This window comes from Protopterus annectens, chromosome 9.part0 (assembly GCF_019279795.1).
Source record: "Protopterus annectens isolate FY-2018-M chromosome 9.part0, PAN1.0, whole genome shotgun sequence".
Lineage (NCBI taxonomy): Eukaryota > Metazoa > Chordata > Ceratodontiformes > Protopteridae > Protopterus > Protopterus annectens.
Genome location: NC_056743.1, coordinates 1,788,674,794 through 1,788,687,989, shown reverse-complemented (window position 1 = coordinate 1,788,687,989; position 13,196 = coordinate 1,788,674,794). Strand labels below are relative to the sequence as shown.

The following is a 13,196-nucleotide window of genomic DNA, read 5'->3' as shown; positions in this document are numbered from 1 at the left end:
AAGTTCAGGCTTTTTCCTAAAGCAAAAAGTAAGAACTGGAGGGATGGCTAAAGGCCTATGCTGTGGTAAATGCAGAAAGGTTCTAAGCCTTTTTCTAGAGTCTGAAAAATCCTGGCCCTGCCACTGGAAATGTTCCCTCATAGCATGTAAGGTTTCCCCAAAGGAAAATTCCTCAGGCGGAGAGGCAGAAGGAATGGACTCTTCAGCATCAGAGTCTTCATAAGGGGAGAAAGGGCCCTCTGGAGGGTTTGAATTATCTGAATCAGAGGAGTCATCTGTAGAAACTGGCTAGGCCTGTGAGAGGGGGTCTTAGCAGGCATAGTTTTGGTAGATTTAGCTGCTTTAGCCCTGGCAAAGGCCTTAATAGACATGGTTGCTGGAGGCCTAGCAGCTCCACGTGCAGGGGTTGAAATATCCAAGGGGATAGTATCAGATAAATCCTGGGAACCTGGGAGAGCAGGTGGGATTTCAATAGCCGATTCCATCAGGTTGGATGAGGCCTCGGTAGAAGATAAGCTTTCTGCTGAAGGAAGAACCGCGAGCTCGGTTTCAGCCGAAACCGAGACACTAGCGGTTGGCTTAACCGTGGTTTCGGCCGAAACCGCGGACCGCGAGTGTCGGTCCTTTTCCTTGCGCTTTTTAGATATTTGCGTAGTCGGAGGATCCGACGGCATAATGTAAGCAAAAGCAGAGCCGAAAAACTCCTCAGCAAATTCCGACTGACGTCTAAGCGTCCGCCGGTTAAAAGAAGCACAGGCTAGACAAGCTGCTACGTCGTGGTCTGGGCCTAAACAAGGTAAGCAGTAAGAGTGGAAATCTTTATGAGGTATTTGTTTCCCACAAGTTAAACAGTTATTCACTTTTTCTGACATCGGCTGAGGCAAGAAAGAGTCCCCAACGGGGTCCTTAGCTTTTAGAAGTCTTCGGTAGTAGAAGTATTCGGTAGTAGTAATCTCTGGTTCTGACCGACCGGCACTTGCGAACAGCTTCTGCTTGGGCGCCACGCGGCAAGAAAGACTGGGGAAAATGGCATCGGCTGATGCCTTTATACCCGAAGAACTGCAGCTATGACGTCGGGTGAAGTGCGACACCAGCCGAGGCCAGACCCAGACTTTGGAATCCGGCCGACCGAAGGGCTGCCTGACGACAGGACAACCCATTTGTAAGGACTGCAGATGCATCCTTGAAGGACATCGGTGCTCTCCTTGGGGGTCTCATGTTTTTTGCTCCTCTGTGGTACTGTCTTAGTGGTAGATGAGAGAAAATAGGATGTTCCGTATTGTAATGAGCTGAAATGGCAGAGGTATGGATCTTAATTGATGAGGATAGGCCTTTGTCCAGCATCTCAGTAAAGTATTGCAAAATCTGAGGTATATTTGGAACAAGTGGTTCGAGTCCTTGTGCCTGGTTCCAAAGCACAGAATCTCTTCCATTTTTATGCATAAAATTTCCTAGTGCTGGGCCTCCTGGCTTCTAAAATGACATCCATAACAGCTTTAGAGAGAGGTGTGGTCAGAGTGGCTATAGTATCTGCCATGCAGCCAGATTTAAGGTTCTGAGTTGACTGTGCAGAATCTGATTGTTTTGTTGAGTCAGAAGATGAGGAATTTGAGATAAAGGCCAGGCTGGGCCTTGAGACAAGCTCTTTAGGATTGGGTACCAGTGCTGGCGTGGCCAGTCTGAGGCGATCAGAATCATTTTTGGCTTCTCTTTTAGGAGCACCTTGGGAAGAAGAGGCAGTGGAGGAAAAACATAAACTGTCAGTGTTTTCCAGCTGAAGGACAGAGCATCCACTTTCCCTGCTTGTGAGCGATACGTTTTTGTGCAGAATCTCTGTAGTTGGCAGTTGTGAGGGGAGGCAAAAAGATCTATGTCTGGGTGTACCCATTTCCTTGTTATGCTGAAGACCTGTGGATTTAGTTTCCATTTGTAAGGATCCATGAGATTTCTGCTTAGTTCGTCTGCCAGAGTATTTTTCTTTCCTGGCAGGAATTGTGCCTGCAGATGTACTTGAAAGGTCAGTGCTGTGTTCCACAAAGTCATGGCTTGCCTGCAGAGGGGGTAGGAATGTGTGCCCCGTTGCTTGTTATGTACCACATAACTGTGGTATTGTCCGTCTTTAGTAATAGTTGTCCTGGATGTAGTAGATCCTTGAAGGCTGTCAGGGCATGCTGTACGGCTAGCATCTCTTTTTGATTGATGTGAAGATGCATTTGTTCCTTGGGCCACGTGCCCTGAATACATTTTCCTGCTGTGTGTGCTCCCCAGGCATAATCCGATGCATCTGTTATTGTCTGCCTGGCTGTGGGTAAGGTGAAAGGCTGTCCCTTGTTGTGGTGACAGGCCAGTGCCCACCATCGAAACTCCTGTTGTAGGCAGCGAATAAGAGTTATTATTGTTTCCAGGCTGTGGCAATGTTGAGTCCAAACACTTTTTAGATACCACTGTAGTTTCCTCATATACAGTCTTGCATATGGAATTAGTAGAATGCAGGATGCCATGAAGCCCAGAGCCTGCAGAATTTTTCTTGCAGGGAGCTGGGTCTATCTTACCATCATCTGAAAGTAATGAGTCAGTTGCCTTTGCTTGTCTGGCATGAGATAAGCCATCTGGGCAGTTGTATTTAAGCTTGCACTCAGGAATATTATCTCTTGGGAGGGCACTAATTTTGCCTTCTTTTCGTTTACTGTGTACCCTAGGCAAATTAGTAATCTTTTTACAAACGCCAGATGCTTTGTGTGTCCTTGCTCTGCTTGAATAAGACAGTCATCCAAGTAGGGATATATTTGAATTCCTTTTTGTCTGCAGAATCCAATTACTGGTGCCAGGCATTTTGTGAAGACCCTGGGCGCAGTAGATAAGCCAAAGGGCAGTGCAGAGAATTGGTAATGCATTGAGCCAGCTATGAATCTGAGGTATCTTCTGCAAAATTGTCTGATTGGGAGATGCAGGTATGCCATCCTTGAGGACCAAAGTAACTAGCCAAGTCTTCTTGCCCAGCATGGGTAGAAAGTGTTAACATTTTGAATTTCGGAATATCTAGGAAAGTATTTAGGATTGACAGGTCCAGTATTGGTCTCCAGGCTTTGTCCTTTCTGAGTACCAGGAAAAGTCTTGAGTAAAATCCTTGTCCCTGTTCTTGCTGTGGTACTCTTTGAATAGCTCTCATGTCCATGAGAGCAGAAATTTGTTTTTGTGCCTCTGCCCATTGGTTTTGTGGAGGTGTGGCATACCTTTTGATTTTGGAAGGGTGTGAAAGTGGAACCTGTAACCCTGAGAAACAATATTCAGTACCCATTTGTCCTGGGTGATCATGTGCCAATTTTGTGAGAAAAGTGCTAGCTTTCCCCCTAAGAGTGCGGTCAAAAGGTAAGTGCTTGGCATTTGTAGAGGGAAGTCATTGGGACCGTTTCCTATAAGGTTGTGATTTGTCTTCTCCTCCTTTGGGGGCTAAAGCACCCCATTGTTTAGGTCCGTATGAGCCTTGGGGCTGAGATCTGCCTCTTTGTGGTCTGTCTGCCGCCGGAAAGGACCAATTTTAGAAGGGCAGTTTCTGCTAAATCTAGGTGGCTGAACCGTCTGCATTGACTTTGTTTTATCCTCCATTTTATTTAACACCTCTTCTGCCTTAACACCAAACAAAGTATCATGCTGTAGTGGAGCATCCAATAATTTTACTTTAACATGATCAGGTAAACTTTGTTCTTTCAACAAAGCATGCCTTCTAACTTTTACTGACATCGGTCTGGAGCAAGAAAAAGTTTCCCCAATGGGGTACTAAGTTTCCCCAATGGGGTACTTAGCTTTACTAAAGACTTCGGTTCTGAAAATCAATTTCGAAAATCTCAGGAGTCGGCCGACCGGCACTTGCGAACTGCTTTTGCTTTGGGCACCGCGCAGCAAGAAAGACTGAAGAAAATGGCGTCAGCTGCATCTTTTATACCCCCTGGCGTACGGACGTCAGGGAAGAGGTGACAGCAACCGACGCCGGACCTAGACTTTGGAATTCTGGCCGACTGCGGGTAGCCTGCCAGCAGGATAACCCAAGTTTAATGACTGCAACAGTGAAACACGAACATCAGTAGAGTAAAATCCTTGTCCCTGCGCTTGTTCTGGTACTTGTTGAATGGCTTCCATGTCCATGAGGGATGAGACTTGTTTTTGTGCCTCTGCCCATTGATTTTTTGGCAGGTCTGGCCAGCTGTTTGCCTTTGGAAGGGTATGGAAATGGAACCTGTAGCCTTGTGACACGATATTTAGGACCCATTTTGTCCTGGGTTATAATGTGCCAATTTCGAGAAAAAAGTGCTAATTTTCCCCCTAAGGGTGCTGCCAGAAGATAAGTGCTTGGTGCAGGCAGGGGGAAGTCATTGGGACTGTTTCCTCTATGGTTGTGATTTGTCTTCTCCAACTTTGGAGGTAGAAGCACCCCATTGTTTTGACCTGTATGAACCTTGCACCTGGGATCTGCCTCTAGGGTGTCTGGATCTGCCCCTATGAGGTCTGTCTGACACAGGAAAGGACCAATTCTTTGTTGGCCAGTGTCTACTAAACCTAGGTGGCTGTATTTGTAAAAAATCTTTGACCGTTTGCATAGATTAGCTTTGTCCTCCATTTTCTTTAACACCTCTTCTGCCTTAACACCAAACAAAGTATCATGCTGTAAAGGTGCATCTAATAATTTAACTCTGACATGATCAGGCAGATTTTGTTCCTTTAACCAAGCATGCCTCCTAATTACAGAGCCCATAACTGTGGCCCTGCAGGAGGCCTCCAAATAATCAAAACCACACTGCAAAGTGTGCTTTCCAACTTGTTCAGCTGCATGCAATAAATCCTGCATTTCCTTGTTTTTTGCACATTGAGTTTAACAACATTTTCTGTTTATGCAATGCCATGACATGTTGCTGATATTTGAGCATATGAAACTGACAGTTTAAGGCCCTTACAGCCAAGGTAGCAGATGTGCATTTCCCCATCTATCCAGTGACCTAGAATCTCTGTCAGAGGGAGTAGGGATTTTTGCAGCGGAAGCCATAACTCCTTTGGGACCCTGAGAAATAGTTTATGGGTCTGCAGCAGGGTTTTTAAAAAGGAATTTATGAGAGTCAGGAACCCTGTAATATCTGTCAGGCTTAACAGGAGCTGGAGGTAAGGAGTCAGGGTAAGACTAGACTCCGAAAACACATCTACAATGTCTAACACAGGTGGAATGGCTAGTGGCCTGTGTTGAGGTAGTAAAAGGAAATCCCTGAGCCTCTTTTAAGATTCTGAAAAATCTTGGCTCTCCCAGTGGAAATGCTCCCTCGTGGTATGCAAGGTATTCCCAAAAGAATAGTCCTCTGGAGGAGAAGCTGAAGGAATAGATTCTTCAGCATCAGAATCCTCATAGGGGGGAAGAGGATATTCCTGTTCAGAAGAGGAATCAGAAGAAATGGAAACCTGATCTGAAGATTCATAGTCAGTCTCTTGCCTAGGCCTCTTATCAGGAGGGGGATGGGAACCCCGGATCAAGGTAATCAAGTCTTCGGCCATTATGAGCATCTGTTTTTTGGGCATAGAGGCCTGACCACGTTGCTCTTGAGTTTGTTTCTTTGCTTTAGAAGGTGCTTTAGTCTTTGCCTTTGAAGCTGAAGTTGGTTTAATGTAAAGATGTTTAGGTGCCTGCTCAGTGGCTCTGGACCCATCTGAAGGGATAGTATCCGAGGCTCCAATACCTTGAGTTTCCAGCGGCATGGCCAACTCCACGTGGGAGTCAGTAGTGGCCTGCGACTCTAAAGTAGCGGGCGTCAGGGGCTGCTAAAGCGCCTCACTGAGAACCGGCGACAGGCTTAGGAGAAGTTTTGTCGTCGGTTTTGGGCCTCGGTTGTCTCTCTCTCTCCTTTTCTTTGCGTTTTTTTGTGAACTCCGGTAGCTGGATGGCTATCAGACAACATTTCTGGATAATTAAACCGGCATCCAGAATAGTTTAAAGCAAAATCATACCAATGCTTAATAGTGCATTGGTTAAATCTAGCACAAAACCGACAACTAGAAACGTCGTGATCTGGGCCTAGCCAAGGAATACAGTAAGAATGAAAATCCTTATGAGATATTTGCTTTCCACAAGAAATACAATTATTTACTTTTTCTGACACCGGTCTGGAGCAAGAAAAATGTTTCCCCAATGGGGTACTTAGCTTTATTGAAGACTTCGGATCTGAAACTCAAACACGAAAATCTCAGGAGTCGGCTGACCGGCACTTGCGAACAGCTTCTGCTTCGGGCACCATGCGGCAAGAAAGACTAAAGCAAATGGTGTCGGCTGCTTCTTTTATACCCCTGACGACCTGACATCAGGGAAGGGGCGACAGCAGCAGATGCAGGACCCAGGACTTTGGAATTCAGGCCGACTGAGGGCAACCTGCCAGCAGGATTACCCAAAATGTAATGAAAGCAACAGTGAAACACGAAGAACATCTGCACAATGCTTATGAGCATTTTCTCTTGAACAGCGGAAAACTAAATCGGCTTCAGTTTTATGTTGGCACAATTTTAACACGAAGGCTATCCTATTTCATGATTACAGCAAAAGATTTCACAGTGTTGTCCACAAAGTCCATAACTTCAACAAACACAACATACTCTTCCTTATCTTCTGCCTCTCTCTACCATCAGCCACTGAACTCTTGTCAATCCTTTTCGCTCCTACTCAGGATAAGCCATCTTATTATGCTCAGATTCTAGTTTTAAACTCCCATCGCATTCCAACCTCTTACTTTTTTAATGCTTGCTTTTCTTATGTTATTCTCACACTCAGACCTCCTCAAGCATTTTCTACTTGTTCACTCGTTGCTTTACTTTACCTCCCCTCATATTAAGTACTTGCCGCATCACTTAAAGTACATAGTTCCATTATACAACTAACTAGAACAATGCAATTTATGTCCCATTCAACTGCTGTTTTCCTCCATCTGATGTATTTAAATTCTCTTCATGTTAACAGTCTTTCATAAGCATACATTTACAAGACGACATCTCTTTACTAAGGACAAACAGGAAGCTTTGTCATAAGTGTACTGTAAAAACAAAAAAAGAACTTACCTGTACCACATGCCTTGGCATAATACGACATACAAAACAAACACCAAAGTTCTTCAAACACAAAAAGAGATTGTACCTACCCTCAGACTCTGGATTTTCTGCTGGAGCATCCGACTCCTCAGCATGGCCACTTTCTTGAACAGGGCTACCAGGGATACCCTGCAAGACAAACCATTAAAACATCAGCGAAATTATTAAGTTGCTTGTACTTTGTCACGATACACAGCAAATGCATACACGTGTGTGTGAGCAGACACACACAAAGTACAGTTTTGTACCTACCATAAATGTAGATGTTCGAAGATCCACATTGCTGCAGTCCTTACATATGGGTAGTCCGCTGTCCTCGGTCGGCCCAAATACCAAAGTATTAGGCTGACGTCGGTCATGGGCGCTCAGATCTGACATCAGAGCGTCAGGGTATAAAAGCGCATGACCGACGTCATATCCTCAGTCTTTTCTTGCCCCAGATGTCAGAAGGCCCTAAAAAGAAAGGCCACAGCCCAAAAACAGGATACCTCCCAAAAACATGCCCAACAACAACCATCCCCCAAACCATATAACCATGCCAAACTACAGAGGGGAAGGAGGGAGGGTAATTTGGACTGCAGCAATGTGGATCTTCGAACATCTACATTTATGGTAGGTACAAAACTGTACTATGTTCTTCATCTCACATTGCTGCAGTCCTTACATATGGGTAGAATCCCAAAGCAGAGGTAAAGGGAGGATGGCAAAATCATAAAGCATTAGGGGCTGCTAAAATGCCCTGTAAAATTGCAGTGGCAAATCCAGCCCTAGACTTAGAATAAAGAGGAAGGTGGTAATGCTTGGAAAAAGTATGTACTGAACTCCAAGTGGCTGCTTCCAAAATATCTTTGTAGCTACCCCTTAGAAAGGCAGTAGAAGTGGCAGTAGCTCTAGTGGAATGAGGTCTGATTCCAGCCGGAATCTCCTTACCATGATGGGAATAACAGAAAGAAATACAAAACCCAATCCATTTAGAAATAGTTTGTTTTGAAACAGGTTTTCCTGAGAACCCAAAGCAAAAGAAACAAACAACTGCTGAGACTGCCTGAACCCCTTGGTTCTGCTCAAATAATAACGTAACTGCCTGTGAATATCCAAAGTATGCAAAATCTTCTCCCCTTTATTTTGAGGGTTTGCATAAAAGTAGGCAAATGAATAGTTTGGTTCAAGGCCAAACTAGAAACCACTTTAGGCATAAAAGAAGGATTAGTACGCAAAGATACCCTATCCTTATGAAAAATCAGGAAAGGTTCCACTGCCATAAGGGCCTGTAATTCAGAAACCCTTCTTGCAGAGGTAATGGCCAACAAAAAAGCAGTCTTCCATGATAAATACTTTAACTCGGCAGTAGCTGCAGGCTCAAAAGGTTGTAGAGTAAGCTTTTCCAACACAAAATTGAGATCCCAAGCAGGAGTAGGAGCTCACGGGGGTCTTATGTTCTCTGCCCCTCTAAGAAATTGCTTAAACAAAGGATGGGAAAATAAAGGAGGGTCACAGTCATACTGAGAAGAAATGGCTGCAGCATGAACCTTTATCGAGGAGAAAGACAAACCCTTGTCCAATAACTCAGTAAGATATTGAAGAGAAACACTTAAATCAGGCTTGGAAACATCAAAGTCCTTTGCTTTGCTCCAAAGAAAAAATCTCCTCCATTTATCAGCGTAAACTTTCCTTGTACTAGGCCTTCTGGCCTCCAAAATAACATTCAAAACGTGTTGTGGAAGCTGAGACCCTCCAGGATCTAAAACAGAATATGCCAGGCTGTGAGATGCAGAGACTGAATCTTGACATTGAGGAAGTGATTGCCCTCTTGAGACAAAAGATGCGGAATCAAAGGCAGAGGCCATGGAGGCTCCCGTACCAAACTCCTCAGTAGTGGGTACCAGTGCTGTCGAGGCCAATCCGGCGCTATCAGAATCATGGATGGCTTGTCTAGTCTGGCCTTCAGGAGTACTTTGGGAATGAGAGGCAGAGGTGGAAAGGCATAGACATGAAGACTGCTCCAACTGAATGATAGAGCATCCACCTTCCAAGCTGTGGGATGAAACATTTTTGTGCAAAACTTTGGCAACTGGTAATTTAGTGGAGAAGCGAACAGATCTACGTCTGGAGTCCCCCATAACACTGTCAACTTTTGAAACACATGAGGATCCAGTTTCCACTCGTGAGGATCCACAATTTGTCTGCTCAACACATCCGCTAAGGAGCTCTGTGCTCCTGGTAGAAACCTTGCCTGAAGATTGAGGTGTAAACTGAGAGCAGTCTCCCACAAAATCATCGCTTGCCTGCAAAGAGGGTATGAATGGGTTCCCCCTTGCTTGTTGATGTACCACATGACAGTAGTGTTGTCTGTTTGAATCAACACCTGTCCTGGGTGAAGTAAATCCTTGAAAGCCATCAATGCAAATTGGACTGCTAACATCTCCTTCAAGTTGATATGCAAATGTTGAAGTCTGACAGGCCACGTGTCTTGCACCCATTTTCCATTGAGGTGTGCTCCCAAGCCTTGTCCGAGGCATCTGTCGTTAGAATCTGACTCGCCTCTGGTCGGGTCACAGAGAGTCCCTTGTTTAGGTGACATTCCTGAGCCCACCACAAAAATTCTTTCTGAATGCAAGGTATTATCTGAATGACAGTGTCTAGATCTTGGCAGTGTTGTGTCCATACATTTTGAGATACCATTGAAGCTTCCTCATATGCAGTTTGGCATTGGGAAGCACCAGAATACAAGATGCCATGAACCCCAAGGCTTGAAGGACTGTCCTTGCAGTCAGCCTGGACTGTAGAGACATTTGATGGAAATAAAGAGAAAGGCTTCTTTGTTTGTCCGGGGTCAAAAAGGCCATCTGGGAAGCTGTATTCAGTCTCACACCCAGAAAGCACATGTCCTGAGAGGGTACTAGACTGGACTTTGTTTCGTTCACAGAATACCCTAGGCATCTTAACACTACCATCACATACTGTAGATGCTGAAGAAGCTTGTCCTTGTCTTGTGCAATAATCAGGCAATCGTCCAAATAAGGATAAATCTGTATTCCTCTCAACCTGAAAAAGGCTATCACTGGAGCCAGAACCTTTGTGAACACTCTGGGCGCAGTAGATAAGCCAAAGGGCAATGCAGAGAACTGATGATGTAAACTTCCAGCCCGAAAACGCAGGTACCTCCTGCAACTGGGCCTGATAGGAACATGAAGATAAGCCTCTTTTAGATCCAGAGTTACCATCCAGTGATCTTTTCCCAGTAAAGGTAAAAGCTGTTGTAACGTCAACATTTTGAACTTTGGAATGTCCAAATAAGTATTGAGAAGAGATAAATCCAAAATCGGTCTCCACGTGTTCCCTTTCTTTGGTACTAGAAATAGGCGAGAATAAAATCCTAGACCCACTTCTGACAGAGGGACTGGCTGTATAGCTCCCATTTGAAGAAGTAATGAAATCTGTTTGTGAGCCTCTATCCTTTGCCGAGGAGGAACGTCTGGCATGCCTTTGAAAGGAGGCAATGTATGGAAATAGAACTTGTAGCCTTGGTTTATAATGTCCAATACCCATTTGTCCTGGGTGATTAAAAGCCAGTGTTGCTTGAAGAGAGCTAGTTTTCCTCCCAAAGGAGCTGTCAGGCAAGAAAAATTTGGCAGCTGAAAATGCAGGTCATTGGGCCTGTTTACGAAAGGACTGGCCCCTACCCTCACCAGCAGGTTGAGCAGGCGAACTCCATGTTCTAGACCTGAAGGTACTCTGAGCTCTGCCCCTACCACGTCTAGATCTACCCCTAGACTGAGAATCAGAAGAAGGGTACGTCCACCCCTTAGTAGGCCAATTTCTACTAAACTTTGGAGGTTGTACCTGCAAAAAATCTTTAACAGTCTGCATAGACTTAGCCTTGTCTTACATTTTTTTCAAAACAGACTCCACAGGGGAACCAAACAACACGTCCGACTGTAAAGGGGCATCCAGAATTCTAGATTTAACATGTTCAGATAAATTCTGATCCTTAAGCCAGGCATGCCTACGAAGAACTGAACCAGTGGCAGCCACTCTAGAAGAAGCCTGTAAAGCATCAAAACCACACTGCAAAGAATGCTTCCCCACCTGATCAGAGACATGCACCAAATCTTGCAATTCTTTACACTCTATGCCCTCTGCCAAAGCATCCACTTTAGATTTTAGCTGAGAAAGGAGGAAATTCTGATACTTCAACATATGAAACTGGCAATTTAAAGCCCTCATTGCTAAAGTAGAAGAGGTATACACCTTCTTACCCCATCTGTCCAAAGCTCTAGCTTCCTTATCTAGAGGGACTGGATTCTTTACAACAGAGGCTCTAACACCCTTAGGCCCCTGACTAATAGTTTCTGGGTCCGCCCTAGGACTCTTATACAGATATTTATGAGCCTCAGGTACCCTATAATACCTGTCCGGTTTAACTGGTGCAGGAGGCATAGAATCGGGATTAAATGAAGCCTCCGAAAAAACATCCTGAACAACATCCAAAACAGGAGGTATAGCCAAGGGTCTGTGCTGTGGTAAAAACAAGAACTCCCTGAGCCTCTTCCTTGTATCTGAAAAATCCTGTCCTTCCCACTTAAAATGCTCCCTCAGAGTGTAGGGTTTCTGAAAAAGAAAAATCCTCTGGAGGAGAAGCAGAAGGAGTGGAATCCTCTGCATCAGAATCAGAATAAGGAGGAAAATCTTGAATGTCTTCAGCAGAAGACTCTGAATCATCTGAGGCCTGCTCCAAACATTCCAACTCTGGCTCTACCCTGGGCCTCTTATCAGGAGGGGGCATAGAACCTCTAATTAAAGTAATCAAATCTTATGCCATTTTAAGCATGTGCTTTTTAGGTACAGACCCTGAAGAACCAGAACTGACACCAGAGGAAGGCAAAACAGACCTGCCCTTAGAAGGAGCCTTAGAAACAGTAGCAGAAGGCCTAACCACCTTAGGCATAGAAGGGAGAATAGTAACCTGAGAGGCCCCTTCAGCCTGACCTGCCTCCTGTGAGGCCACATCTTGTAAAATCAAAGTTTCCCCCTGGGACTCAACAGAAACTTCAGCCGGATCCACCTGCACTGTAGCCTCTAAAGGACCGGTGTCCGAAACGGACGAATCATCCTGCCTAGGCTTTAAAGATTTGTCTTTACGCTTCTTGGAAGCGGGCGTCGGAGGATCCGACGGCATATTATAATTACACCGCTTGCCAAAAACTAACCTAGCGCAATCTAACCTTCGTTTTATAGTGCGCTTATTAAACCTAGCACAAAACCGACACCCAACTACGTTAGTGCTCTGGTCCCAGGCACGGAATACAAAGCAGTGGTAATCCCTATGCGGTATCTGTTTCCCACAAGAAATACAATTATTCACTTTTTCTGACATCCGGTAAATAACTGAGGCAAGAAAAAACAAAAATATTCCCCAACGGGGTACTTAGCCCAACTTGGTATCGGTCTGAAACTCCGAATACGAAAAATTTCAGAACGCCGAACGGCACTTGCAACGCTGCTTCTGCATCGGACCATGCGGCAAAAAAGACTGAGGATATGACGTCGGTCATGCGCTTTTATACCCTGACGCTCTGATGTCAGATCTGAGCGCCCATGACCGACGTCAGCCTAATACTTTGGTATTCGGGCTGACCGAAGACAGCGGACTACCCATATGTAAGGACTGCAGCAATGTGAGATGAAGAACATCCACACACTCTCCTGGCTACCAGATTTTGTAAAGCCATTACAACCGAGCAGTGGTGCTAAGATACTGTAGTCAGTTGGGCTTTCTCTTTTTGGCCTACTCATCCTCAAACATCCTGGACATGCAATGGAATCTTGGGAAAGCTGCCCCCATCCAAGTGAAGTGTCCCTCAATTATTTACCCCCCTAACAATGTGGCCATCACTTTGTTGTTATGGCTCCAGCCTCAGCACAAGAGGTTATGTGCCAACTTGCTCCAGGACCCTTCACAACCTTTCACTTGGAAGAGGTGAGCAGGCAATGCCTCATCATTTCTCTTCCAATGTCAATGTTATCCTCCAGTGCCTGGGCTGCTAATTGATTCTGGGTCCCCCTGAGCTGTAGGCACAGCT

General features: G+C 45.1%; 1 protein-coding gene across 2 annotated transcripts in view; it reads right to left on the bottom strand.

The window, feature by feature from the left end:
• RAD23A (RAD23 homolog A, nucleotide excision repair protein) overlaps positions 1 to 13,196 on the bottom strand; it is a 1,075,282-nt gene that overhangs the window by 321,372 nt on the left and 740,714 nt on the right. For both annotated transcript variants that reach the window (XM_044084660.1, XM_044084659.1), the window contains one exon: positions 7,164 to 7,242. In XM_044084660.1, the coding sequence (XP_043940595.1) occupies positions 7,164 to 7,242 (79 nt within the window). The remainder of the gene's footprint in view (positions 1 to 7,163; positions 7,243 to 13,196) is intronic.